The sequence below is a fragment of the Telopea speciosissima genome, chromosome 4 (assembly GCF_018873765.1).
Source record: "Telopea speciosissima isolate NSW1024214 ecotype Mountain lineage chromosome 4, Tspe_v1, whole genome shotgun sequence".
NCBI lineage: Eukaryota > Viridiplantae > Streptophyta > Magnoliopsida > Proteales > Proteaceae > Telopea > Telopea speciosissima.
The window spans coordinates 21,971,771-21,998,990 of NC_057919.1; the positions used below are offsets into that span (position 1 = coordinate 21,971,771).

Below are 27,220 nucleotides of genomic sequence, written 5' to 3' on the forward strand. Positions count from 1 at the left end.
AGTTCTTCTATCTGTAAGATTTCCATAAGGTGGGCTGGCATAGTCCCACTTTATTTTATTAAAACCAGTTTAGTTGTGTTGATGGGGGTTACCTTAATGGTATGAGTCCAGTTATTATGTGTGGACCTAAGGAATTGTTTCCTTAATGGGAAGGAAACCCTAGTTTCTTTGTAGGGTTGGTCCCTACCCTCACCACTATAAATAGTTGTCACTAGCCCATTAAGTGACTATTCTGAGAAAACCTAAAGACAAGTGAAAGAGAGGAGACCAGACCAACGCTCGTGTGCGACAGGAATAATAAGAAAAGTTTTCTGCTTCAGCCATGGATCAGGTACGCCATTCACACCACCATAATTTATTTGTATGCTCATTGATCTCCATAAATGTTCCGCATGATTATTTTATCTCTATCAACTAGGGTTTCACACACCTCAAACCAGAAGCCTAGAACGACTCTGAAAATGGCTACTGGTTACAGCTCTGATACCATTTAACAAACCAGGACCTGTAACCAGTACCTGCAAGTTGAGAGAGAGAGAACCGAAGGTGGAGAGAAGCTAGGCGATAGTGAGTCAAGATCTCCTATCGCACTAGCAGTTTATTTATAATAAAACCAATCCTTTACATAGTAGGAAACTGAAAGTAATTACAGCTAGCTATACCTAAAGACTAAATAAGAAACTAAATCCTACTTACAATAGGAATACGAAAGAATAACAATTAGAACCTAAGCTACTTAGGAAACATATCCCCACGGTAGAGAGATCCATGGACCCCCATGGACCTCAAACCGACACACACAGATACACTTTAACATAAACAATTGTCAAAAAATGATTTGACTGCAAGCAATGGTCAATTTAGTTCTAATAGTGCATATAATTTTCTGTCCCCTATGCTTGTATCAACTTTTTGCCACTTTTTCCGAGGTAACCAGATTTTGTTGGTCAATCGTTGGTGATTTGGCTGACAAGTATACTATAGTTGGTTGCATCTGTAACCAGGTCCACTGACAACTGATTTCCACATTCTGAATTCTGCTCGGAGACGACTGAATGTTTAAGAAGCTTCTCCAGGATGATACTGAATGGTTCCTATGCATGACATCTTGTGTATGATTTGAAAATAGTGCTTAATCTTGTTCTTACCAAACTTTTTTTGTACTGCAGGAACATAATGGTGTGTATACAACAAAAAATGAGAAAGTTGAATCAAACATGGTCTTCCTTGGCCTTGTAACCTTGTTTGACCCTTCCAAGGAATCTGCAAAGCAAGCTCTGTGGAAGCTGGCTGAAAAGGGAGTAAAGGAAAAGGTGTGTACTGGTGACTCACTCTCCCTGGCAATAAAGGTCTGCAAGGAGGTGGGTATAAGGACCTCCCATGTGATCACTGGACCTGATCTGGAGCACCTTAATCATGCTACCTTCCACGAAACAGATAAGAGAGTAACAGTGCTGGCCCACCTCACCCCAACTCAGAAGCTCCACATAGTCCAGTCCTTGCAATCGTCTGGGAACCACATTGTTGGGTTTTTTGGGGGATGGAATATATGATTCCCTTGCCTTGGATGCCGCTGATGTCGGGATATCAGTTGATTCAGGGGCAAGCACAGCGAAGGACTTTGCTGACACCATACTACTGGAGAAAGACCTCAATAACCTCATTGCAGGTGTTGAGAGGGGCTGCTTCACCTCACTCATTGCTATGCTGTTCCTCCCATTCGAGCCATTGACCCCCAGGCAGCTCCTGACACACAACTTCTTGTACAGTGTAGCTCAAATAGAAATCTCTTGGGTCCCACAAAAATGGTCTCAAACGCTTACTCTAGCTTCTGTTGTGGAATGCACCTGTGTGTTCTATCTGTGATATTGCCACCCTTGTGTTCATCTGTTACTACTATGGGACAGGGGTCCACTACAAACCAACTTCTTCCATCCAGCTTGGTTTATTGAGGGACTCCTCATGCAGACGTTTATCATCCACTTGGTTTGAACTGAAAAAATCCCATTCATCCAGGAAGTGGCATCATGGCCACTGACCTGCTCTACTGTCTTGATTTTGCAATTGGAATTGCGCTTTCACACCAATCAGAAAAGTCATGGGACTAGGTAAATTACCATTGTCCTATTTTGGCTTCTTGGTAGTGCTTTTTCTTGGGTATTTCTCTATTGGTCAGGTGGTTAAGATAGTGCACATTCAGATCTATAAACAGTGGCTTTAGACGATGGACATCAAATTTGTAAGAAAAGCTGTTCAAAATGGCACTTATTTTGGAAGCAAAAACTGAATGTGATCTTTTGAATATATAGTATCAAAAAAGAATGTCAAATATGAGCCTCAATGTTTTACAAGGGTATTCATAATCTGTGGATGCTCTGATCTTTTCTCAGATGCTGTTTGAAACACTCACAGTTCAGATATGCGTGTGATGATGAGCCATGAAAGGCAAAGAAAGCCTCTGAAGATATTGCTCTTCTATTCTGTATATATGAAGTAACTTTAGTTTGCTCCGTCAGTATATGTAATGAGAATTAAGACACCAATATGCCAATGCAAACCACCAAGCACCACTTGAAATTTTCTGCTTTGATGAATCACCTGTGTGGAATATTTGAAAAAGAGATATAAAACTAAACCTAATACAAAATTGGGCATGACTAATAGAAAATCAGAGACAGAATCAATAAGTGACTGAACATAAGCACCCTAGTGGCTGAGCTTTGAGTTTCCCAGGTAGACAGTGGATAAGCTCAAATTTTACCTAATTGGAGATACTTTTTTTTGATGTTCCATTCAAAATCCCAGTGTTTTCTGTCATTCTTGAGCGTCCAATATGCCCATCCAAAGGAGGCTGTATCATAAACCTCCAACTGGGCCCTTCCAAAATTTTGATAGTCCACTTGAGACCCACTCATCACGTTCCATTCATTTACCCATTCCCCTGAATCCATCCACATATCAAAATATCACCATTTTGTAAAATGAGAAAACTAAAAGATCATTTATAAATGGGACACTTCTATGTTCTATCAAAGCAAAGTAGAGTTCTTTGAAATAAACCAGATGGGGATCTTGCCTTACCGATAAAGACTAGCGGACCATTTGCTTTGTTCAGGACCTGAAGTTGTGTTTGCCTACTCTTGAATATGAAGTCAATGTTATCAACAGCACTCATATTAATGAAAAAAGGGTCAAAGAGGTTATAGTAATGCAAATCCACCACAATGTTTGAGAATCCAATATTGGCTCGATATAGCTCCAATGGATCTGCATTGCCGATTCGCTGGCAAATAATCACATAAGCGGACGACGAGTACTTCCGTACAATTTGGTACCCTTTTGAATAGTATGAAATTAAGACATCCAGTGGAACACTGGAGGCAGAGGGCTCATTCAAAAGTTCAATCCCCAACAGGGCAGGATGGTTTGCATACCTGAAAATGAATGACACATGTTAAATTAGCCAGGTTTTTTTTTTCATCTCATGACTAAAGTGGATGGATGTATCAAACAAGGTCGATTTCTTATTAGAATAAGAACACAAATATGATGCTGATCTTCATTAAATATCAATTTTGAACCAATGGGACACTACCAGCCTGGTCAATATCTCAACATTAATATTAAAAACAAAAAGAAGCTTTGAAATAATATTAAAAAGTAAATTACACTGACCTGATTCAGTTTGAAGGAGCTAAAAGAGGTAGGGGCAGGCCTAAAATGACTATTGGAGAAGTGTTAAGAAAGGATATGCATGTGGTAGGGCTCGATCCTAGTATGACCATGGATAGAGTTGTGTGGAGGACAAGGACCCGTGTAGCCGACCCCTCGTAGGGGGATGTTCCTGGGATTCTGCTTTGACTACTGCTTAGACTTTGTCATTTAGTAATTTTATTTTATCTTTTTCTACTTCCTTGTGTTTTTTGTTTTTTTAAACTTCCTTCTACTTCTCTTATTTCTATTCTGTAATGGCCTCTTCAGATCCATGTAGCTGACCCCATTTAGTTGGGATAAGGCTATGGTTGTTGCTGTTGTTGTTGTAGAAAATTATACTGGCTGACCAGTCGTTCTCTCTCATATCATGTATATTTTACACTTCAAAGCTTAACGAAGTTCAGAGGTTTTTCTGAAAATAAGTTCCTTCTAGCGAAGTAATGTTGCTTTCTTTCAAGGTATGACTGCCTAGTAATGTTGCTTTCTCTCAAGGTATGGCTGCCTAGGTTTTTCTACTTCTATAGTTATTCTTCCTCTTTCTTCTTATTTCCAGAAATTTTCTGCAACATTCAAATTTAAACCATCAGCCTTACTATTTCCGCACTCAAGCTTTAAATTTCTCCAATCACCTATGAATCATCCCAAAACCTAACAATTTCTCAAACCCAAGCCAGCCAGGCTATACCACCTAATCCCTATTGCCACAGGAAGGAAATTTTCTTCTTACCCATCAAAGCCTTCATAAAAACCCTATGGATCCAATCTACAGTTCTGAATTTGTTCCCCTTAACAACCTTTCTGGGCACTATCATTTTAATTCAAAAGGGTGCTGCAAAAAGCTCAGCTGCCAGCATGAAGACACAGGTTCGAGTCTTGAGAGTAACCGTTTTGTCCAAAATGCCAAAGTTAGGACCATTTCCAGTCCATCCCTACTGAGGCCCTGCGAAAGCATGCACCGGGTTACGGCCCCTTTTTAGTTTCTCAATTACAAACCCTATCTGAAACCCTAATCATATAGCCTGCATCCCTTTCTTATCCCTTTCTTTTCATATCAAATATATTCCTTTGATCTGAAATTCATTTGAATCCTAATAATGTATTTTATGAGTAAACACTAGAGTTGCTAGAACCTAGCAACTTCTATAATGATCCTGCATCATGGGGCTTATAAAGGTCTGATATGAAGTACCTGGAAGCCAAAAAATCAATAACATCCAGGCTTTGTGAGATGTAATCTGGATATCTCGGCCAGTCTACTGAACCATCTCTACTGGAACTATGTTCCATTCCATTTTGGGATCCTGGAGCTGCATGAAGGTCAATAATGCACCTTATGTCATACATCCTGCACCAAAGGTTTTGCAAGTATGGATCAACCACATCAAAAAGGAAAGGTGACAAATTTTGATGCTTAAAATATTTAAGATAAGATTGGAACAAGACCTACTGTGCCCATGAGAATGCATTATCAAGGGCTGCCAGAGAACCCCCAATAAAAGGTGGTGGTGGATTAGGATCCTGGGCAATCCACCAACCAACTGGTATCCTCACTGTATTTATCCCATGCCTGTACAGGAAAATAAAGTCTTCCTGTTTGATAAAGTTGTTTCTATGTTCCTGCAGTTTCCAGAGACACAAAACTCATTGAACTTGATAGAGTGGTTAGTTTTTAATCAAAGTTGTCAATGCTGGAAGTTGGAAGTCAGTGATTACAGATCCCTCAAATCTCTCAAGCACCTTCAACCCATCATTTCGTACCCCACCCCCTATGTCTAGGCTCAGGGGGCACGTGACCAGGTAGCGTTCTTTCTGTCTTAAAAATTAAAAGAACAAAAGTTACCGTAAGAGCTTCCTTGGCTTTGTCATGCCCATAACCATTAGCTAGCTGGTAATCTCCATGCAAGTTATTTACTACAATAATCATCTCAAATGTAGCCATGTTGTCATCCCAGCCTGGTTTCCCTGGATAGTCTGCGGTGAGCTGGTTTGCTAATGTAGCCTAAACAAATAAAGTTAACTGTGTAAGGTTATCAAATTTACAAAAGAGAAAGTCAAAAAAAGAAAAGGTTAGTATCGACGTAACATAAGGCAGCATGCTCCCTGGATCCTAGGAAATGTCTACGTATGGCATAGCGGCATTGCACTTGCAGGGTGTTCCCCCACCATTTCATGTCTCCAATTCATTGCCTTCTACAACTAAATTCAATATCCTCATCTTATTTGATCTATTGCCAACTTCAGGGTAATCAGAAATTACAATAAGAATTGATCCAGCGGTAAGAGAAGTAGTTGAACAAGATGGACAGCTGAATCTGTCCCAATTAGGTTTGGACATGGGTGACAAGTTTACCACTGTGATACTGGATCCCTATTCTAATGCTTAAAGGAAAACGGTCAAGGATGTCAATCAAGAGATCGATCCAACTAATCTGGACCAAGCCCAACCGACAAGACCCGAGACCGAACTGATTAGTTCATTAATTGGTTTAGTCTCGGTCTAAGCATTAAAACTTTCAAATAACCAGTAAGTCTGAGTGTGGCACAATTAGACTGATGGGCTGGACCAATTAGAACCCAATTGAACCAAAACCCAAAATATTGCATAATTTTTGTTCATGATACATTTTTTCCCACTTCCTCCCATTTATTGGTCAGTTAATCAGTCTTGGCCTGATTTTCGACCGATTAACTGAAACCCCTTGCAAACCCGATGAACCCAAACCAAATAAGATTCGGTTTCAGTCTTGGGTAGCAGGACCAATTAAATACTCGGTCTGGTTTCAGGTCAGGACCCAAATAGGGTGGTGCCTACGGCCAGCCTGACCGAAACCGACCGGACTGACCAAATTCACACCCTAAGAAGAGCTACTCTAGATTTCACCCTATATTTAAGTTTAAAATGACTCAGAAAATCATACCTGAAGATAGGTACCACTTTTAAGTTTAATGTGAATCCTGTTATCACTATTTCTTTCAACAGAAAATGTTTCTTTCATGGACGGTGATTCTGCTGTTGCTGTTACAGAATCCCCTTCAGCATCACATGTCAGGAACTGGCCTCCAAGGGAACGGAATTGAAATTCTGTCTCAGATACTCTCCACAACTGTACAATAAAAACTAGTGGATAAATAATCCAAGACATCATACAAAAAAAAAAATTTGAAAAATTCAAGAAAACAGTTAATCCAAAGACTATATGCTTAGTAAAAGAGAAAAGATAAATAATTCTTGATAAGAATATTAGTAATGAAAAGTGTTGCATAGATTTTTTTAAATGGATGAAGCTCAATGTTGGGCATGCATAGGATTCTCATGCTCCACTGACTCGTGTAGGAATCTCATGCTCCAAGGACTCATTCAGCATTACCTCTGTATTTTCTCTCTTAACCCCTTGTTGGATATAATTGAGCATGAGATGTACATAATAAACTATTCCTTTGCCATTGAAAATTCATAGAAAATATGAGATAATACATTTATTTATGCTCCCTCCTATAGGTGTGTGACTAATGCATTTTAAAAGATATCCCGTTTTTTCGAGGTAAATGTCGTTTCTACATGAAAACCCCAAATCCACTGTTTTTGCCTGACCACATCAGACGACCCTACAAGCATCAGATTCTGAGTCCCATAATTGGTTTAAATGCATTTAAAAGTCGAATAAAACGGCTGTGCCATTCTTTCCCATTTTAAACAACTCCCAAACTGTTGTCAAATGAACGCCGAAAACTCGTTCGGCTTGACTTCGCCTATTAAACACGACTGCGTTTTTCTAAGACAAAAAAAAAACGGCAGCAAAAATGGGCTTCCAGCGAGCTTCTCCTTCTCCAGATCGACTTTGCTCAGGTGAAAACTGGCAGCTAGGGTTTAAGCTTGAGTGTCAGGGAACTGAGTTTGAGTCTCAGGAGGGATCAGAGGGACACTCAAGGTCTGCAGGGGAAGTTATTGAGACTGATCTTACAAAAGCAGAGAGACGAGGCTGGTGGACGCCGGAACGAGTGGGCTTAGAGGCGACCAGGATCTTCAAAGTGTCCTTCCGGCGAGTATCTGTCAGGATTTAAAGAGCTATTGACCTTTTCTTAAGTGACTCTTCTTCTTCTTCTTCTCTCTCTCCCTCTCTTTTATATTAATATAAAATAAAAGGAAGAAGAAGAAAAGGAAAGAATTATCTTCTTATTTTCCTACCCCACCTCTTCCACATGTATGTATATTGCCGCTTTTTTTGGTCTCGTACTTAAAAAATCTAAACGTTTTAAACATGTACTGTCTGTTTTCGTTTTTTTGCCATTCTTGAATTGTTTGACTGTTTTTTTTTACTGTCCCATTTAATTTCTAAGCTGTTTTAAATAAGCCGTCCCGAACAAAGTTTTTTTGCCGTTCCGGTTTTAACTATGATTCTGACATGTCCATATTCATGCAATAATTCACTAAGGAACATACTTTTACTACAAACAAAGGGGGTATTGCCGATGTGGAATTTCAGGAAATTTTATTACGGCTCTCTTCACTTCTTTTCCCATCCCTCTTTAATTTAAGTTACTTTAATTTTCTTTGATAAAGAATGTAAGTCACTATAATTGCACGCCAACTAAAATAATAAATAAAATAAATACAAATGGGTACCACTACTATACAAGTATATACATATTTACTGGTTCCATCATTTAAAGTAAATGCATTTTGTTGAAAAACTGGTCCAGGATTCATAAGCATTAGAAACTAACTGGTAACTAAATGAAAATTTTTCACAAGAAAAACCAAGAACCAATATTCTTCTATCATTTCCACTAACACCTCTTTCCTAAACCATGTTTATCATCTATGACTCTTGGCTTTCTTTTGCCTATATAATTAATCCATTACTCGATTTTTTTTACCATGAAAATATTAGAACTGCAGAAATTTTCCATATTGCTCATCATAAAAATAGCAAACTGTTGAAATTTATGAATTTTCTAACAGTAACAAATCGGTTTTAGTGAAATAACAAGGATATTATATAATTGAGAAGGAACACTCCCCATTAACAAACATCTAGAAGAAGTAGAAATGTACATGGAAACCAAACCTCCCCAAGATAAAGAGTTACACAAGCAAATAACAATAAGGATGGAAGGTTTGTAACAATAAACTCTTTACAACCACCACACACACATACACACACACCCCAACAAAAAAAAATACCCATTAGCAACACATATCCATACTCAAAAACATGTCACACCAGCAACATTCACCAATATCACTCATATCCAAAACCCAAAGCAGCTACAAAAGACCACTTTAGATCCACACTGCAGTCAAAACAGAATACATGGTAAAAGGATCTCTCATGGTTCTATAAGCAATATCTATTCTTCCTAATCATAAAGTTGAACAGTCCCTCCCAGGGAGAAGCCAGCTAATGCATCTGATAAAGACTGTAGCTTGTTGTAACTAGGTCATGGGATCGAATCCTACCTTCAATTTGTGGGGATTGGACTGGGTTTTTAAGCACCAATTAGAGGGGGGGGGAAAGACAGTCCCATCTGCCCTCTCCATTGGTACTTCCAGTTAGAATGTAGGGAATGCAAGAGAACAAGAGAGAAAGAGGTGAGATGAGAGTAGGAGGATGAAGGAGAAGGAGGAGGAGAAGAGAAGAACAAGAGAGATGATGGTAGAATGTTGTGTAGAATAGAATAATATCTACCACACCTATATTACTTCACTAATAAGATGTAAGGAATTACATACACCTCCCTAGGGAGGTAAAAGGTAAAAAAGAAAAAATACAATATAAGACAACTAGACAACAAACTAGTTCCTAAAATACCTTTCTTACATAAACTCTAACACTCCCTCAAACTGGAGAATAAATGGCATGCATTCCCAGCTTGCATAATAGGGTACCGAACTGATGAGAGGTGTAGCCCTTTGATGAAGATGTCTGCCAATTGATGTCTTTATAAAAGGAGTGCAAATGCAGCTAGAGTCTATCTTCTCCTTGATGAAGTGTCGTTCCACTTCAATGTGCTTTGCTCTGTCATGTTGCACCGGATTGTGAGCAATGCTTATAGCTGCTTTGTTATCTCAGTAGAGCTACATAGGTCCTTCAGTATCAAATCACAACTTCTGAACCAATCCCTCAACCATATGAGTTCACAAACTCCATGAGCCACTGCCCTAAATTCTGCCTCTGCACTGTATCTAACTACACTAGGCTGATTTTTGCTTCACCATGTGACCAAATAACCACCTACAAATGTGCAATAGCCAGATATAGACCGTTTGTCTGAAATGGATCTAGTCCAATCAGCATATATGAAATCTTTTATCCTCAAGTGGTTGTGTCTGGCATAAAATAGTCCTCTCCCTGAAGAGGACTTCAAGTATCTGAGGATGCGGTATACAACATTCAAGTACCCACTCTTGGGAGCATGCATAAACTGGCTCACCAATCCCACTGCATAAGAAAATATCTGAGAGAATCAAAGACAGATAAATAAGCTTCCCTACTAGCCTCTGGTACTTCCCTACATCAACAAGGGAAGGACCACAATGTTTTCCTAGCTTGTGATTTTGCTCAATAGGAGAATTTGCAGGTTTGCAACCCAACATCCTTGTTTCTTTCAACAAGTCCAACACAAACTTTCTTTGGTATATATTTGTTCCCTTCTTAGACCTTGACACTTCAATTCCCCAGAAATACTTGAAGGGTCTTAGATCTTTGATTTCAAACTATTTGGCCAAGTAGGTCTTCAAACTAGATATCTCAACCCTGTAATCTCTAGTTACCACAATATAATCTACATAGACAATTAGGGTTGTAATAGTACCATTACCTCACCTGGTAAATAAGGTGCGGTTAGCTTGACTCTGGGAATATCCATTCTTCAAAATAGCCTGCCAGAACCTCTCAAACCAAGCTTTTGGGGACTATTTGAGACCATATAAAGCCTTCTTGAGGAGACACACCCTCCCTTCAGTTGAAGGAAACTTGAAGCCAGGAGGTGAGTACATGTACACTTCCCCCTCTAAGTCACCATGGAGGAAAGCATTTTTCACATCCAACTGATACAATGGCCAACCTCTATTTACTGCCAATGATAAGAGGACCCTTATAGAATTATGCTTAGCCACAAGAGCAAATGTCTCCTGATAGTCAATCACGTACACCTGACTGTACCCTTTGGCCACCAACCTTGCCTTGTACCTCTCAATAGTACCATCCGACCGGTACTTGATCGTGTAGACCCACTTGCATCCAGCTGGAACTCTCCCTCTAGAAAAATCAACCAGTTTCCTAGTATAGTTCTTTTCAAGCACCATCATTTCCTCAGACATGGCTTGCTTCCACTTTGGGTCAGACATGACCTTGGTGACATTCTTGGGAATGGAAACAGAGGAAAAGGCAACAGTAAAAGCAACACCTGTAGGAGAGAAAGCATCATAGGAAACAAACTAGGCTATAGGATTAGTGCATGCTCTCTTTCCCTTTCTAATAGTAATAGGAAGGCTTGACTCAGAAGGGGGAGAAGGAATGTTACCTGACTGAGGAAGGTGGATCTCAGGATGTGTATCCAAAGAGGACTCTTAGCAGGTCTTCTTTTCCTTTCTTTTGTACACAAATAACTCCTTCTCATTACCAAAACCACCACCTGAATGATCACCAATATCAACAACATCCATGGCTTTATGTTGCCCAATATCAATCATAAAAGAATGAATAGGCAATGGGGGGGAAGGAGGGGAATGACATCAGCAGCCTTTTCACTCCCATTAGTCTCCCCTGAAAAGGATGTTGATGAGACGAAAAGAAAGGCACAGACTCAAGCAAGGTGACATCTTTGGAGAGAAGCCGCTTACGAGAAGAAGGATGATAGCACTTGTAACCTTCAGTAGTGGGGGAATGCCCAAGAACGATGCATTTGAGAGCTTTGAGGTCAAGTTTAGATCGAGAGGATTTGTTTGAATGAACATAACAAACACACCCAAATACCTTGAGGGGAAGGGAGAAAGTTGGAACCTGGGGAGACAAGGTTTCCAAAGGAGTTTTGGAACCAAGAAGTTTAGTAGGGCATGCGGTTGATTAAGAAGGCAGCAGTAAGAAGAGCAACAGACCAAAAAGTTTTAGGAACATTCAGGCCAAACAAAAGACTCCTACTAACTTCCAATAAATGGCGATTTTTCCTCTCACTTACCCCATTCTGTTGAGGTGAGTCAACACAAGCCAGCTGATGGATAATGCCATTGGCAGTAAAAAAGTTTCGAAGGCCACCATACATGTACTCCCCCCCTTTATTAGAACGAACAATTTAATTTTGGTGTCTGAGTACAGACCATCTGATAAAATATTTTTAAGGCATCATGAACATCACTTTATGTTTCATCAACACAGTCCAAGTGGTAAGGGAAAAATTATCATCAATGAAACTGTAACAGAACTGAAGATAAAACCTAACCTGTAGCAATAGAACTAGAAGAAGAAAGCAAAGAAGAAAGAAGAAGATCTGAGAAGAGAAGAAGTAAAAACCGAGAGAAAGAGAGAAGACTTCTCACGATTTAGTTAATTACTAAATTGTGAGAGGCAGGTTTTATTTATAATCAAACTTAAGCGAATTACAATAAGAAACACCCAAAATACCCTTGAGAGTTGAGACATAAAATTAAATAGAACTAACTAGAGAGACCATAAAAGACAGAAATAACCCATAACCCCAAATAACTAAACACGATAATCTTAACACTCCCCCTCCAGCTGGAGCGTAGACATCACCAAGATCCAGCTTGGAACAGCCACTTGCAAACTATGGTCGAAACAAAGCTTTGGTAAACATATCTCCAAGTTGAAACTGGGATCGAACAAAGGGAGTAGTAATCAACTTCTTTAGGACAGCATCGCAAACAAAACGACAGTTAACTTCAATGTGCTTGGTTCGTTCATGAAACACAGGGTTGTTGGCAATATAGATAGCAGCCTGGTTATCACAGTACATCTCCATGGGTTGACCACTGAAATAACCAAGTTCATGAGTAAAGGAACGAACCCACATCAATTCAGCAGTTGTGTGAGCCATAGCTCTGTACTCAGCCTCTGCACTGGAACGAGCAACAGTAGTCTGTTTCTTACTCTTCCAAGTAACCAAGTTACCACCAAAGAAAGTACAATAACCTGTAGTAGATCTACGATTACCATCGGATCCAGCCCAATCAGCATCAGAAAATCCAATAATGCTAGTGTGTCCATGACGGCGATAGACAAGCCCCTTGCCAGGAGCACCCTTAAGGTAACGTAAAATACGACAAGCAGCCTCCCAATGAACTTGCTTAGGCGTTTGCATGAACTGACTGACAACACCCACAACAAAGGAAATGTCAGGACGAGTAACTGTAAGATAAATAAGTCTACCGACCAGGCGTCGATACTGGTGTGGATCACTAAAGTCTGTGTCATCAGAAGCACCAAACTTGACATGAGGGTCCATAGGAGTATCAATAGGTTTACAACCCATCATACCTGTCTCATCAAGTAAATCAAGAACATACTTTCTTTGGGACAAGCTTAGACCGCGAGAACTGCGAACAACCTCAATGCCAAGAAAATACCTAAGGTTACCCAAATCCTTAATCTGAAAATTGTCAAGTAGATATGTCTTCACCTGTGCAATCCCAAAAGCATCATTACCAGTAATAATAATATCATCAACATATACTGCTAAGATGACTACATTAGACCCCTGTCGTCTAACAAAGATAGAGTGATCAGAGTAGCAGTGAGAGAATCCACAACCAGCAACAACACCGCTAAATTTATCAAACCAGGCACGGGGAGACTATTTTAGTCCGTAAATTTCCTTGTGAAGGCGACAAACTCGGACACTATCCTCCCCTTGAGCAGCATAACCAGGAGGTTGCTCCATATACACCTCCTCCTGCAAGTCACCATATAAGAAAGCATTCTTCACATCCATCTGGAAAAGGGGTCAGTCAAGGTTAACAGCCAGAGAAAGCAAAATACGAACTAAATTCAGCCTTGCAACAGGAGAGAAAGTCGCAAAATAATCGACCCCATAGGTCTGGTTAAACCCCTCGGCAACCAAACGAGCCTTGTGCCGCTCCACAGAACCATCGGGATTGTACTTCACTGTGTACACCCAACGACACTTAACAAGATCCTTACCAGGTGGGAGATCAACCAAAGACCAAGTCTTACGAGAGATGAGAGCCTCCATCTCCACATCCATAGCATTTTTCCACTCAGGGTGAGACATAGCAATGGTATAAGAAGAGGGAATAAAAGTAGAATGTAATGCAGTAGCAAAAGTACGATAATGAAGGGGAAGATGAGAAATAGACACATAATTTGCCAGAGGATAAAGAGGACGGGTAGTGCAAGTACGAGTACCTTTTCTCTGAGCAATAGGGAGATCATCAACACCAACAGTAAGATCTACAGTCAAAGAATCAACTGGTGGCGGTAAAGGGGCGGCTTCAATAGGTTGAAGAGGAAGCAGCAGTTGTTGTTGGTGATGACGCACATAAACCTGTACAGGCGGGGCAGCTATCGGCAGAGGAAGAGGAGCAGGGGCAGCAACCCGACCAACCACATCAAGAGTAACATCAACGGAGGAACCAGCGAAATAAGGGGAATTCTCGAAAAAGGTAACATCAGCAGAAGTAAACTGTTGGCGAGTAACAAGGTCAAAACATCGATACCCCTTCTGGGTACGAGAATAGCCATGGAATAAACACTTAACAACCCGAGGAGATAACTTATCAAGCCCTGGGCGAAGGACATGAACAAAACACTGACAACCAAAGACACGAGGAGGAAGAGAGAAAACAGCTCGATCAGGAAACATTATGTTGAAAGGAATTTGATTATTGAGAACAGAAGAAGGCATACGATTAATCATAAAACAAGCTGTCAACACCGCATCGGCCCAATAGAGTTTGGGAACATGCATATGAAACATCAAAGAACGAGTGACATCTAACAAATGGCGATTTTTGCGCTCTGCCACACCATTTTGTTGGGGTGTATAAGAGCAAGTAGTTTGGTGAATAATGCCATTGTCAGAACAAAAATGAGAAACCTCACGCTGAATTAATTCAAGTGCATTGTCAGTACGCAAAGCTTTTAAATGAACACCAAATTGAACTCGAATTTCATTATAAAACTGTTTGAAGACAGACACAAATTCAAAGCGATCCTTCAAGAGGTACAGCCATGTCATCCGAGAATGATCATCAATAAAACTAACAAAATAAGAAAACTCTAACCGACTTTTGACCCTACAAGGACCCCAAATATCCGAATGAACCAACTGAAATAAAGTACTCCTAGACTCTAGACTCGAAAAACAGTACGATGATGCTTGCCAAGCTCACAAGCTTCACGCTCGATACAGGAGACAGACTTGCAACTGGGAACAAGGTGCTGCAGCTTAGAGAGAGAAGGATGTCCTAGCCGATAGTGCCAATGTAAAGGAGATACGCGAGGAGAAGTAGCAACCGCTGCAGTAGATGTAGTTCCCAAATCAAAGTAATAGAGGCCTCCCTTCTCATACCCGCCACCAATCTTCATCTTTGTTGCAAGATCCTAAAAGACACAATAAGAAGGGTGAAAGGTTATAGAACAATTCAAAGTTTTAGTTAATTGACTAACAGACAAAAGATTAAGAGGAAGCTTGGGAGCATGAAGAACATTAGGTAACGATATGTCAGAAGACAAGGAAACTTTCCCATGACCAGTGACTGGTATGGAGGATCCATCTACAATAGAAATCCGAGAGGACATAGAACTATAGAAGACTGTGTGTAAGATGAAAACAAATTAGGCTTACCGGTCATGTGAGAAGATGCTCCGGAGTCAATGACCCACGGAGAGGATGAGGACGCAAAACAAGCAGTAGTACCTGAGTGGGCAAGGACAGCTGTAGATGTAGAAGATGAAGTCTCAAGTTGCTGGACTCGTTGTAAGAGTTGAGAGACTAAGTCATTAGAAGAGTTACCACCATCAGTAGAGGATCCCGGGGCAGGGTCGGAAGAGTGCACAGAATCAGCCCCTCCATCAGATACGGCAGAATTTGCAAACTGCTCACGGGCCCACTGTGGTTTGCCATGTTTGAGCCAACACTTATCAATAGTATGATTAGACCGATTACAATGAGTGCACCATCTAGAACCAGCATTAACAGAACCAGAACCAGAACCAGTAGTGTTAGACATAGTCCCATGACCTCCAGAACCAACTCCACGACCATGCCCAAAAGTAAATCCACAACCGCGAGAAGAGGTACCACCACCACCACGGCTACGCCCTCCAGTAGAAGTGAAAAGGGCAGAATTATCTTTGTTGGGAGAAGCTGAATCAGACTTCACCACTGAAGGGGATACAACTCTCTGGAACCGACAATATGCTTCATTCATAGAGGGGATCTTCTCTCCAGTCAACAATTGACTTTTGATGGATTGAAGATCAGAGTCTAACCCAGAGAGAAATTTGGCAACCAAAAATTCAGATCGTTGGGACTTAATTACAGCAGCATCAGTAGAGATAGGCTGGTATACATTAAGTTCTTCCCACATCCCCTTCAATGAACTGTAATACTCACCAAGGGATTTTCCATCTTGTTTAAAAGAGAAGAATTTCTCATAGAGGTCATAAATTCGGGACAGATTTGTATCTTGAGAGTAGCTTTCCTTGAGTTCTTCCCAAACACCCTTGGCAGTTTTATGAAACATGACATTAGAAGCAATGGAGGGTTCCATGCTATTCCAAAGCCAGCAAAGAAGGGTTGTATTCTCAGCCTTCCAATCATCATATTTGTCATCAGTAGATTCTAGAGGTGCCATGGTAAGGTATTTCATCTTCCGGCGAGCATTCAGCTTCACACTGGTAATCTGAATGTTAAAGTTGTCGGTAGAAGACTTAGAATCAACCATTAGGGAAAATAATAGATGTAAACACCAATGTCGATAACAGCCCAAAAGTAAACCCTGATCAGGGTAAAATCGATAGCCTTGAAGAATAGGGCAGAACAGCCCAATACAGAGGTATAATCTTTGATGAAGATAACCAACAATAATGATGTATAATCATTGTAAATCCAGCAGCAATAATGAAGAACAGATCCCAAAAGAAAAACAAATCGATTTCCACAGGGTTTTGGAATATCAATTGTCAGGATTTTAGGCAAGCAAGGAACCAATCTTCAAGGACTTCGAACAACAGCAGGAACATACACAATCAGTTGCCGCATAGCAGGGAACTCTAATCCTTCATGAATATATGACTAGAGTTCAGATCAATAGAAGCAGCATATGGTTGCTGTAGACCACAATAGAAATAAAGGGATGAAGAACCTTCAAAGCAGCAGCAGCAAGGAGAATCTCGTGGATCAGAATTCAATGCTCTAATACCATGTAACAGAACTGAAGATAAAACCTAACCTGTAGCAATAGAACTAGAAGAAGAAAGCAAAGAAGAAAGAAGAAGATCTGAGAAGAGAAGAAGTAAAAACCGAGAGAAAGAGAGAAGACTTCTCACGATTTAGTTAATTACTAAATCGTGAGAGGCAGGTTTTATTTATAATCAAACTCAAGTGAATTACAATAAGAAACACCCAAAATACCCTTGAGACATAAAATTAAATAGAACTAACTAGAGAGACCATAAAAGACAGAAATAACCCATAATCCCAAATAACTAAACACGATAATCTTAACAGAAACAAAGTAGCGGTAACCAAATAAAGAGGTAGTAGTAAAGGGTCCCCAAACATCAATATGCACAATATGAAAAGGAACATCAGATCTATTGCCATGATAAGGATAAGAGGAACAATAATGTTTGGAAAAAATACATGGTTCACAATAAAAGAAATCGGAAGAAGAAAAAGAAGTAAATAAATATCAAAAAAGGGTGACCAAGACGTTGATGCCAAAGCATCCACAAACATAGGACTGAACTGTGGCCAAAAAAGATAATCGGGGTTTAAGTAACTCACGCCCACTGCCAATAATCCTCTTCATCACCAAATCCTAAAAGAGACTATGAGAAGGGAAAAATGTGACACAACAATTTAGGGATTTGATTTGGTGATTTACAGATAAAAGATTAGTGGCGAAGTTAGGGACCTGAAGAACAGAGTCAAGTGAAATGGAAGGAGTAAAAAGAATACTGCCCTTACCAGAAATGGAAGAAAGGGAGCCATCAACCACCTTGACCTTATCTCTACCAGAACAAATGGAGTAGGAATCATAATAGCAGGACGTACCAGTCGTGGTTAGTGGCACCAAAATCGATAACCCAAGATGGAGCAATGGAAAGGGCAGATGTAGAGACCTGTAAAGCTGAAGCTGAGGAATCTAGCACCGTAACTAAAGAAGATGAGCTACCCAACTGTGACATGACCCTGCAAAATGCTGCAATATCCTCCCTGGTAAGGGAGTTGTGCATTGCCTGTATGCTAGGTGGACACCTCATAGTATCAGTTTCAGTCATCACAGAATGCGCTCTGGCTCCTCCTATACGACCTCCATGTGTCCCAGTAGGTCCACCACGTGTAATAGGAGGATGTCCATGAAGTACCCAGTGCCTCTCTAGTATGTCTAGGTTTCCCACAATGATCACATCAGAGTCTTATCTCTGTCATCTCCATGGGGTGGCCCTTGTCCTCAATCGCCACCATGCCAATCTCTGTGGGAGCTAGAAGAAAGAGCAGACCGCTCAAGGGAGGACACAAGTTCCATGGTCACTCTTCGAGTCTCCTCACTCTGCAAGTAACTACACACCTCATCAAAGGATGGAAGAGGAGACCGGCCCAAGAGTTGTATCCGGATTGGCTCATACTTCGGGTTCAAGCCACCAAGTAAAATAAGAGCACGCTCCTTCTCAAGGGTGCGGTAAGCCTTAGCTTCATCTTCTGAATTGGACAGTTGGAGGTCCCTATAATGATCATATTCTTCCCAGAGACCAATGGCAGTATTATAATACTCAGAAATAGTCCTATCCCCTTGCTTCATTGTAATAACCTTCTGGAGAAGTTGATATACCTTAGCCAAGCCACCCACTCGGTCGAAAGTTGTTGAGATACTACCCCAAATGTCCTTGGCAGTTTCCTTTCTCATGAACCTCCTTCCAATCTCAGGTTTCATAGAGAATATTAGCCAAGTCATAACAGTGGAGTTCTCAGCCTCCCATTTGGGATATGTTGGGTCACTTTGGTTAGGAGCTCAAATGGTACCTGAATACCTGTAACATACTGATACAGATCCAAGGACCTACATCCGCAAAAATAAGAAGAAGAAGCAGCCCTAGGCGTAGAGCCAAGTGCTTGGGGCCTTAGTTTATTAGTTTTCATACTTAGTTTATTTTTCTTTACTTAGTCTATTTTGTAAACTTAAATTGAACCGGTTCTAACCATGGTCCAATTTAAGTGATTTTATTCTTTTATAACTTAGGGAATATTCTCTTATTTTAAGTTGTTTTTTTTTTAGTCCCCACACCCCTCCACGATTTCTAAAGAGGGAGTTTGTATTTGTATTAGGAATCAACCTAGTGATCAAACTCTTAGGCTGAATAGGAATTAGGCCATTGGCCATGTTATAAATAAAACAACTCGTGGGAGGCTCCCTCACAATTCAGAATTTAAAAACTTACTCTTGCTTGCTGCCATTGCTGCTGCTGCCTTGCTCTATTGAGTGTTGCATTGTGAGTTATATCAAGGTGAAGGGACTGGTGGATTTCCAGTCGACTCCTTGCATCTTGTAGATCGGGAGGACCTGCTACTTGTCTTCAAGCTGCTACCATTGAAGACCTACAACTCCAAGGAAGTGGTTAATATTATTAGTCATTCCCCTTCTTCTAATCCTCTAAACCCAGCCCCATCGATCCCCATTGTCATCCACCATTAAAACCCATCGATCCACTAAACCCTAAACCTTCACAATTCTGTCCAACTCCATTCCACCATCAAAATCCATCCATATTTTAGCTACAGCCCTTTCACAGTATTCCCTCCACTCAGTCCAAACCTCAGGCCCATCCCATCATCAAAACCCTAAATTCCCTCAACTCCCATTAAAACCCAAAACCCTAAATTACAGTTCAGCCACATCCAGCCATCATCAGACCTCCATACCTTGGCCGAGTGACCCTCTCTACCCCTAGAGAACTCGACCTGAAGCCCTTTCCCTAATTCCACCTCTAAACCCTAGATTCCTTCACTTCCCCCTTTTCAAAAACCCAAAACCCTAAACCTAGTTGCTGCCCTAATCCATCTGGCCTACTTCTACCCATTTAAAACCTATAAAACCTAGTTCATTAGACTACCCTACACCTGCCTAGCTTTACCATATAAGATACATCCCCATTACCCTAACCCTAACCCTAAACTTGACCTAAAACATCAATTCAGCACCCATCGAACCAGCAGCTTAACAGGTCCTGGTTGTCTGGCTCCTAGTAGGTCTCCTACGTATCTAGGACTACATTACACACCCTAGCTTCCCCCTACTCCGCAAGGAAAGCTTCACAGAGTGAGCCCAGTCCAAATAATTTTTGTTGTCCAACTTCACAATAGAAATCTGAGTATTTGGGTTCTCAAAAGCCATCTGAGTAAGATGAACACTACTCGATGCACTGGCTGAAACTTCTCCAAGTCCACTGTCGTCAGACAGATTGTAGAAATACACACACAAGATGGGGAGTACACACTCTACCCAAATCTTCCTTCCCAATACTCAAAAACAAACCCAACAAGGGTGTCAAACACATATCACAAAAAAAAAAATCCAGCTCAAATGCACTCTTCAAGGTGCAACATCTCATAGTAACTCAAAAGGTACAAAAAAATATATATATATAGAGTTCACAACACAAGGTAGCTGAGACCCATCACAGACAAACTTTCAAGAGCAAAAAACAGATCCAGAAAGCTCTCAGAACCTTTAAAAACAGTGGAGAAGTGAGTTGTGGCTCCAGAGCCCTTCTCTTCAAGAACCGAGGGCTTATGGAAGTGGTAGAGAGGCCCAGCGCAATTCAAATGAGTCGTACCCCAGCTTCATCAACAGCCAGATGAGAGAGAGAGAGAGACATTACAACATCCAAATCACTGTTCACATGAACAATACTTTGATCTCCTATTTCTTCACGTAAGACCTCTTTTGAAGTTTCTATGACCCTCTTCCAAGCTTATCTCATGGTTCCTTTGAGCTTTCCACACAATGGTCTCTTCCTTGGAACCCCTTTGTAACCTAGGGTTCCAAAACGAGAGAAATGGAAGTGGAGAACTGGTAGGACGAATCTCAAACCAAAGAGCTTAGCTGATACCAAGTTAGAATGTAGGAAATGCAAGAGAACAAAAGAACAAGAGACAAAGAGGTGAGATGAGAGTAGGAGGATGAAGAAGAAGATGGAGAAGAGAAGAACAAGAGATATGATGGTAGAATGTTGTGTTAGAGAATAATCTCTACCACACCTATATTACTTCACTCATAAGATGTAAGGAATTACATACACCTCCTTAGGGAGGTAAAAGGTAAAAAAGAAAAAATACAATATAAGACTACTAGACAACAAACTAGTTCCTAAAGTACCCTTATTACATAAATTCTAACACTTCCGACTAACGATTAGGACTAAAGAGAATATGGTAACCACATATCTCTTGCATCAACCCCACATATACTTAGAATTTGACTGTATTAACAACCCTTCACACTTAGAGAAGAGAATGTTGCCTTATGAATGATGCTTAGAAAGTCCCAGTTTAAATTCATAATTGAGTTTATAAAAACAGATCATGTTGGACTAGTTTCTAGTAGAAATAAACGAATCTTGTAATTGACTCAAACTCAACAACTTCACATAACAGACTAACAGCTGAGTTGAACAGAACTAGATTTGCATTGACTAACTCAGAAGTACATATAAAATCAGCATGAATCAAATTCAAGTGTAATGGTTCACAATTCATTAGGACTAGCATGGCTGAAGCCAGGTGTCCAAGTTGAGCAAAACTTGCACATGAATACATGATTCTAGTTGGCTTCAGATGCCAATTGTTAACGTTAAGGCCTTACTTCTCCCCTTGTGCATTTCTTCTTAGCATATCCTGCAATTGTTTGCTTCTGCAATTATTTATGTTTCCTTTAAGGTAAGAAAATTTTTAGCTCTATATAGGCCATTTTCTTCAGTCATTCCTTCTCCCCCAAAAAAATATAGCCACATGAATGATGCAATTATTGAACTGAAGACACGGCAAGGGACTGAAAGAAAGTACTTCACTTGGGGTCTGTGCTTGAAAAATATCATGAAGAAACAAGACATATTCGGTCATAAACATCCTCTACCATTTGGGGGGGGGGGGGGTTAAAAGTAAGTTCAAGGAAGTTCAATCACTGGTTGGGAGATTCAGAGATATATTTCCTCTTAGACAAAGGCATAACAATTGATCGACACATGTGAAATGGCTACCGAAATTTTGAAGACACCTCCTGGCCAGTAAGATAGAATAATGCATTGCCTCATCCGACACTTATATGAACATGGAATGGACCCATTTAGAGAGGACTGAGGTGTTAGAAAGCGCAGAAACAGAACATAACTATAACCTCTAAAGTATCTGGACATCACCACGCCCCTACCCCCTCCTCAAGAGTTTTTTTTAGTTAATGGTATTTATTTTGGTTTGATTGGATATTGGCATTAAACCACCTGAAAAATAGAGGATTTTCACATGAAAATAAATGCATCATGTGTAAAAGAAGAATCAATGGACTACTTGTTTTTGGGCTGGAAAAACAGCAAAACGGTTCAGAATTACTATTTGGAATTGTTTGAAGTATGCTAGGGAGGCCCTAGGGACATTAAGTCTATAGTTATAACTTGATCTCCCAGAAAATTCAGGTCTAAAAGGGAAATTCTACAGGAATTATTACCCTGTGTAGTTATTTTGGGGTGTATGGAAAGGGACAACGATGATGCCTCAAAGGGAAGATAATGCAGGAATGGTTTGGTTCAGATTTAAACTTTTGTAGTTCACAATATAGTTCAATTGATTGTGTGACCAGCTTCAATGAACCAGCCTTATCAGTGGGTTGATTTAGGACTTCACTCTCTTTCTTTATTTAATATTAAGTCGTATAACAGATTAGGATAAGTCCAGTCAAAGTTGGATATTTAACTGGTTACCTATTTCAGTTATTGGGTCTAGGATACCCAACCATAGTTTGTGCAAGGCAGGAAGTTTCCTTTATTTTTTTATTTTCTTTTATTAATTCCCTTAGCATTGGGTAGTTAAGAAGTCTTTAAAACAGCTTATGCATGGGAGATTTCGAGTTTATCTTCCTTTTTATTTAAATCTTTTTTTTAGATAAGATTAATAATATATGTAAGGCCATTCCAGCTACCCACAATTTGAGTAATTTCTTCTCTCTCTTCCCTCCCTCTTCTTCTTCTGCCTAGCAGATCGAGCTCCTTCTTCCCTTCCATCAATCTGAGTTTTCCTTCTTGGGAATAGAGCTGTTCTACATCCCAGCAGTTTCCATTCTATTACAGATCTGCATATACACTCAGATATCAGATCTGAATCCATGGACCTGTCCTGCAGTTGGGATTCACTTAATTCCTAACTGGGATTTGTCGATCTAGACTGCATCAGAAGACAATGGAGATTCAAAGGAAATTGTAACAATATCAGATCATACTGGTTGGACTAGGCTTTTGAAACAAGAGAGTCCATGGGTCTCGATAGAACTGCTTATGTTAGCCAATGGAGTTTGACCATGATCAGTAAGGAGGTACAAATTTATATAATCTTTTCACAAATGCAAGTAGAAAAGATAAGCAGGACAGAAACCAAGTACATGTATAAACCCACTGTATTTGGTTGCTGCTCAAAAGAAAAAATATAATTCTTTCATGTATTAAAAAAAAAAAAACTGATTATTGCTACAGATGCAGACAGTTTTTATATTCTCTATATTCTATCAGACAATCATCCCAATTAATTTATCCGACTGTTAGAGAAGCGATCATACTGTGCTGTAAAACTGACAAAAAGAAGAAGCCACCGGGGGGGAGGAGAAGTGTCCTGTGCCTTGATTAGGAGCTAGCTGCTTATTTTTGTTGTTGGCCGAACAGGATTTAATTGCAAGAAGGCAAGTGTTCCTCTCTCTCTCCAAATACTATTACTTCAGGAGCCAGTTGTCACAAATGAGACCTTTAGAACTGAATCTATGTCTGCAGAGATAAAATCCAAACCACACCATAGAGCACTAGGTGAATATCAAAGTTCCCTCGAGTAAACACTGCCAGTTTAGATTTTAACAAATGATTTTCGTCCATCACCAGTTCACTAATCAATGCACATCCTTACAATGGATGCATATTTTCACAACCTTCCAATATTTTCTCAGAAAATGAATGTTGTTAAGAGAGGCTAAGGCTCTGCACCTCTACTCCTTTCACATTCTTAAAGGCATGTTCTAACTTATCCAATCTTTCCCGGAGTTATTGCAGTTGGTTTATGCCCACTTTCTTGCCAAGAGTGTTGTACGCGAGCCATCGTTGCTCGGATTGGAGAGCTCATCCGGGAAGAGAGTTTCTTTCATATGCGCAAGCTGCTTTCGGTTGGTTTCATAAGGGTAATGAGAAATGAATGCCATCAACCCACCAGTCAATTCACAATAAATCATTTACCTTCAATCCAATCAATAGAAACTCTTGGACAGGAGATGGTCTATGTCAATTTAGGGACAGGGACAAGTGACCAGTTACTATAGCTGACGCGAGTAGAGCTTAGTCACCAAAAAGGAAAAGGGCAGAGGGAGCCCAGCAGCCCTTCCCTTAAAGAGCAGTCCAGTCCGTCAGCTATGAAGCACGTTCCGTAGGAGATTGACACTTCCCCAAGTCAGTCCAGTCAGAGAGGGGGAGGCCCAACCAGGCAGTGTAAATCTTAGGGTTTCTCTCTCTTTTTTTTTCTTTTTTTTTTGGGGGTGGGGGTGGGGTGGGGGGTTCAAATGAACACTATGAATTAGGATCGCGCGCGCAGAAGGACAAGAATATGGGGCAAAGCAATGAAATTCAAATGTAAATGGATGATTATTACAAGTGCTAATATCTCTACATCATTTTGCTCAGAAGGACAAGAATAAGGGGCAAAGCAATGAAATTCAAATGGAAATGGATGATTATTACTAGTTCTAATATCTCTAAAATCATTTCTCTCACTCCAATATGAACAGATACAGCATGGAACTTGCATTAAATACCATCACTCCAAGTAAACGAAAAAGAGAACGTAACAGGAAATCAAATTAAATGAATAAAAAGATAATGCACAACGGATTTGATTCCAGAAACATACCCTGAAGGTTTCCCAAGATAAAGGTACGTCTCTGTCTACAGTTACGGCTTGACCTCCTCCATTTTCGGCAGAAACATACTTCTGCAGCGCCATTGATTTGAACTGCACTTGGGTTCCATCCTGCATTTGGATCCTTACCAATGTGTTAATAAGAAATAGTTGAAGAAACCCAACGCATCAAGACAAGAAATTAAAATTATAAGAAAGAATACATGCAGAGCAACTCACAAGCATATCCCCATTGGGGATACCGTCGAACAGAGAAGGTTTAATCCATCCTTCCACAACCAACCATCCTCCCAAGTTCACACCTCTTACTTTACCGACTCCATTCAAATTTCCTCCTGAATCAAGTCGAAATCATGAGCACAATAGGAATTTATTCAAGAAACATCAAGAGAAGATAAAAAAAAGATAAGAACTATGAAGAAAAGTAAACTTTACCAGAGCATACTCTAGAAAGGAGGAGTAGCCAACAACACATTGTAACTGCAAGAACCCAACTGCAGAAACCAGTTTCCATGCAAAAGAAATTGATGGAATGCCCTTGATGCCAGCAACTACTGGTTTTGCAATCCAAGCAAAACCCAATTGAGATGGTAATTCAAAACCCACCCCCATCAAACCCAACAGCACTTAAAAAGAGAACCTCAGTAATCACTAGTCAGTATTCCTTTCTTATCATCCAATTAATCCCAAACAGAACTCTGTCAACAAGCATTATTAATAAGTTTTAATGCCTGTACAACCATTACATGCACACATATAACCATGTAGACAAGGAAATCCACCGCCAAGAAGGAACTCTATTCTATTTCTGGGCACATCAGCCATGTGAGCCTGTGAAATGTAGGTACACTTGGAAATGGCTTTGCTTGGAGTACTGGGATTGGTTTCAGCCTTTACTATGAGTATAGAAAAGGGTTTAGAGACTAGAAGAGGAAAAGTAAGGTGAAAAGGTGGGCTTTTAGTTGAAGAAAGGGATTGAGAATAAGGATCTTCTACCTAACCAATCAAGACATGACATATGTCCTTGAGAAGGTTATTTTAGTCTTTAGACGAGTGAGAGTGCCTTTTTGAAGGACTGAAGGTACCACAGAGAAAACATATAACAAGCCCATTACTAGGTACTGGGCCTATATTGAAGGTTGATACCTTTAAATGCCCATTACTGGGACCACCTAGGGCTTGGATTGGCATTGTGTAGCAAATGAGCTGTGGTAGGGATACAAACATTATTGTGGATCAGATTCGGATATTTTCAGAACTTGATTTTTTAAATACAATTTTTTTTAAAAAGATACAAACACGGATGGAATACGGATTTTCAACTATTCATGTATATTTATAGTGGAGGCTAAAAAGTGAAATCTATGAGTGTGGTGAGAGTCGCGCTACGGTTTCACTGTCTGCATTTAATGGCAAAAAACTAGAAACAAAAATCCCAAGAAGATGAGAAGGTGAATGGCTGAATCCATGATTCCATTAGGAGGGTTGATGTTGAAGTGTTATATCTGAAATTATGTAGTTATCCTCATGAAAAGTTTTTTTCACTCATTCAATTTCTCGTTCAATTAATTGTAATATATTTTGAATTGATAAGGGTATTTTACTATCATAAAATATTATTAGAAAAAGGTTTCGTGTACGGTCATGCATGACACGATCGCACATGAAGCCATTGGATGGGGACATTGGTCCCCTTGAAATACCCAAACTAACTATGGCTCCCTTAGTTTACGAATCGTCAATGGGGATTTCCATGGCCGTGCATGAATCCTGTCCCCAAATGTTATTTATAAAACTATTCATTGATCATAGTTGTATAATCGGACCTAAACCGATGATATAATATCTAGTTTGAATGAAAATCTCTAAATCCGCAACTGATTAGCTTTTAAAGCATTTGGATAGTTTATAAAAATTGATTTTTTAAATATGAATTATCCTAAGTAGATACGAACACGAATCAAATACGGATTTTTTTTAATGGATAATTAAGGATTTTAAAAAGACCGTCCAAGCATTTGCTTGCTCATATGTACTGGTGCACATGGGCCGAGATCACATAGGACAATAAGCCTGAGGTTTTCGTGGGCCATTGCAGATCTAAACAAGTAATGGACTTTAATATTTTTAGGTAATAAAT

At 40.0% G+C, this 27,220-nt stretch overlaps 2 protein-coding genes and 1 pseudogene across 4 annotated transcripts; 1 reads left to right on the forward strand and 2 right to left on the reverse strand.

Moving 5' to 3' along the window:
• The first annotated feature begins 1,136 nt into the window (after nucleotides 1–1,136).
• Nucleotides 1,137–2,276, forward strand: LOC122659080 (annotated as a pseudogene).
• On the reverse strand, nucleotides 2,266–25,874 carry LOC122658761 (probable glucan 1,3-beta-glucosidase A). Of its 3 annotated transcripts, none has more exons than XM_043853862.1 (10): nucleotides 25,516–25,686; nucleotides 25,300–25,415; nucleotides 25,072–25,191; nucleotides 6,633–6,818; nucleotides 5,555–5,713; nucleotides 5,162–5,331; nucleotides 4,904–5,059; nucleotides 3,082–3,434; nucleotides 2,762–2,941; nucleotides 2,266–2,598 (listed from the first exon to the last, which is right to left on the reverse strand). In XM_043853862.1, the coding sequence occupies exons 1-10, from the start codon at nucleotides 25,592–25,594 to the stop codon at nucleotides 2,513–2,515; spliced, it is 1,605 nt and encodes a 534-aa protein (XP_043709797.1). In that variant the 5' UTR covers nucleotides 25,595–25,686; the 3' UTR covers nucleotides 2,266–2,512. The 3 variants fall into 3 exon arrangements, with proteins under 3 accessions (XP_043709797.1, XP_043709799.1, XP_043709798.1); XM_043853864.1 differs by having other exon boundaries at nucleotides 25,072–25,204; nucleotides 25,516–25,658; XM_043853863.1 differs by lacking the exon at nucleotides 5,555–5,713 and having other exon boundaries at nucleotides 25,516–25,874.
• On the reverse strand, nucleotides 18,304–20,492 carry LOC122658762. Its single transcript, XM_043853865.1, has 2 exons — nucleotides 20,202–20,492; nucleotides 18,304–18,953 (listed from the first exon to the last, which is right to left on the reverse strand). The coding sequence occupies exon 2, from the start codon at nucleotides 18,875–18,877 to the stop codon at nucleotides 18,377–18,379; it is 501 nt and encodes a 166-aa protein (XP_043709800.1). The 5' UTR covers nucleotides 18,878–18,953; nucleotides 20,202–20,492; the 3' UTR covers nucleotides 18,304–18,376.
• Nucleotides 25,875–27,220: the final 1,346 nt, after the last annotated feature.